Raw genomic sequence first — 2,783 nt, forward strand, 5'->3', positions numbered from 1 at the left:
GTCTCATCTTTTCAATATAAAAAAACCTAGTCCAGCCGGGACCGGTTTGGCTCAGTGGATAGAACATCGGCCTGAGGAGTGAAGGGTCCCAGGTTCGGTTCCGGTCAAGGGGATGTGCCTGGGTTGCGGGCACATCCCCAGTGGGGGGTGTGCAGGAGGCGACTGATCGATGGTTCTCTTTCATCGATGTTTCTGACTCTCTATCTCTCTCCCTTCCTCTCTGTAAAAAATCAATAAAATATATTTAAAAAAAGATTATCCTTTGACATTTTCACTTCAAAAATGTTAAAGTGTAAAAGGTTAATAATAAAAAGAGCTTCCCCAACAAAAGAAACTGCTGCTTATAAGAGGCACTAATTAGCAAAATACACCAAAACTCTAAAAATAAATTGCAATTCTCTACCAAAGAAATTTTAAAAAGTAAAATATGAGCACCTAAAAAAAAGGAAAGCACTATCCATTCCATTTCCAGAAACAACTTACCTTTTCACACCTTCCTTTTGCAGATTTGAAATCCAGATTCTCACACAATCACCGGCCTTCACTTCTGTTTGATTCAATAGCATACACACTACTGAGTCTCTCTTTTGCTATTAAATACATCAGAAAACACACTAGTCTTATTTTGCTTCCTAACTATGAAAACCAAAGTGCAAAAGTCCTAAAGTCAAAATTACAAAAAAAGAAACTTAAAAAACTTGAGACTAAACAACGTGCAGAAATAACTGTAAAGACTCCCCATTTTTCGCCAAAATAACTGTAAAGGCTACACGTTTTTCACTCCAAACATCATACTTCGAAATGTACTTTAAATAGATTTTCTCCCCCAAATGGGAAAGGACTCTTGCACCTTAATGGGAGGGCCAAGGAGTTAAAAGTAAAACATGCTAAAATAAGCCATTTCCAAACAGGTGAGGTACCATCAGTGTGTGTGCTGTTGCAGGAAACAGAATGGAGAGCCGTGAATGGGAGTCTGCACTTCATATCTGCAAAAGAGTAAAAAGGTTAACTTAACTCTAGACTGTCTTCTTTACCTACTTAAAAGCAATGCTCATAAATATTTTAAATCAAAAGAAGAAAATGTGCTGGATAAGACAGAGACTTGTGGGTGGGCTTGTTTAATACGTAAACTATGTCTACAGTATTAGAAGTCCGTATGCGAACACATATCACACCACCTTGATATTCAAGGTTTTTAAAAAACCCAATCTCTTCTTTAGACTTTCCTTAACACCATCATCATAATGAGCCAAATGTGTTTCCTGCGGAACAATTATCTAAGGAGAATTAGTTCTAACTGTAAGAATAACCGTCAAGCGGCTCATTTTAAATGCATCCTCTTCCCCCATAGGGAGTGACAGTTAACCTTCTGGGAATCCCTATGCGCACACCCCTTCCTCCACCCTGATCAAAGTTACAGGCTAATTGGCGAGCAGAAGTGCCTCCCGAGCAATCTCCGCGGCCCAGCACCCGGTTCTCCGCAAAAGCCCTTCGCATTTTTCATGAACGCAGCCCCCCGCCCTAGAGTGGCTGAGCCGCGCGAATGGAGGCTGGGGGTGGTGGGTAGGATCTGCAGACCCATCCGCACCCTGAGCCCCCCACCTGGTGGCACACCTGCCCTGGCAGGCGCTCACCTGGGGCAGGGACCGCCCTCTCCTAGCCTCGCGCGCCTGCCCCACTCGGAGCGCGCGCCACGCGGGATCCGAGGGCGGTGCGGGCAGCGGGGCGCCGGCAGGCAAGGGTGAAGGGGTCGCCCCGGCTCCCTCCCTTCCTCCCGGGGGACCGAGCAGACCCGGGCGCCCCAAGGGCGTGCTGGGGATGGGCGCGGTACCTTTTGGACAGATCCATGAGGACCCCGGAGAAGAGCTTCTCCCCCAGGCGGAACGACACGACGAGTGTAATAGTGCGGGCGTTGCTCTTGATAACAATCTGAGGCCCATCCCTCCACCAGGGAAGAGGAGCTGAGGGCTGATGCTCCAACGGCGAGCATTCGCCATAAAAGTCCTCGCCACCTGGGGACCCCCTCGGCTTCCACATTTCCGCGGCCGGAGCTGAGGACGCCGATTCCTTTCTCAATAACCCGTGTCCTGACACTCCTCACACAGAACGCTCCGGGGCCCATGTCTCGCTGTCTGGCAGAGTGAAAGCTGCCCCGAGAGGTATTCTCCGTGGGACGAAAAAGCCCGTGGCCCTAACGGCCTTCTCCCTCCTCCAACTCCGGTTGCAGCGGCGGTGGCGGCAGCGCTGCTTGGTTCCCTGGGCCTTCCCCTCCCTCCCGCGAACAGTTTCGTCCCGCCCTTCCACTGATGCTCGTTATTGGCACCGCGCCATTGGTCCCGTCCTCCACTCCTCCCTCACTTGTGATATGCCATTGGCCAGAGCCGGACGTCTATTATCTAATCAGTCCATCCCTCCCATGTAGAGTAGGAACTTCTCATTGGCCGGGTGAGTTGTCAAATGCCCAATGGGAGTGGAGGGGCGGGCTCAAAGTGGGCGGGGAAAGTAAAAAAAACTGAGCCATATACTTATCGCTTCTTACTATTGGCTACAAGAGGAAATAGAATTTTATGGTTGGCCTACGCTCTTGCCCGTTATCAGCCAGGCTTGGAGGGGCGGGGCGGGGGGGAGAGAAAGGAGGGGATCACGTGGCGTGCCAGTTCTTTCAAAGGCAACTTAGGGGAGGAGAAACAAGCGAATGAGGGAGGGGGAGTGCTTCCCAAGAATCCCTGCGCAGTGGTCTTTAGAATAAATGTTATTTCTAGGCGCGGACCTGCTTGCGGCCG

The 2,783-nt window shown here is 49.8% G+C and overlaps 1 protein-coding gene across 1 annotated transcript in view; it reads right to left on the reverse strand.

Moving 5' to 3' along the window:
* The window catches only part of PWWP2A (PWWP domain containing 2A), a 34,127-nt gene extending 32,090 nt beyond the window's left edge, over positions 1 to 2,037 (reverse strand). The window contains exon 1 of the mRNA XM_015565665.1: positions 1,832 to 2,037. Coding sequence (XP_015421151.1) covers positions 1,832 to 2,037 — 206 coding nt within the window. The remainder of the gene's footprint in view (positions 1 to 1,831) is intronic.
* Between the last annotated feature and the right edge of the window lie 746 nt (positions 2,038 to 2,783).

The sequence above is a fragment of the Myotis davidii genome, unplaced genomic scaffold (genome assembly GCF_000327345.1).
Source record: "Myotis davidii unplaced genomic scaffold, ASM32734v1 scaffold18, whole genome shotgun sequence".
Lineage (NCBI taxonomy): Eukaryota > Metazoa > Chordata > Mammalia > Chiroptera > Vespertilionidae > Myotis > Myotis davidii.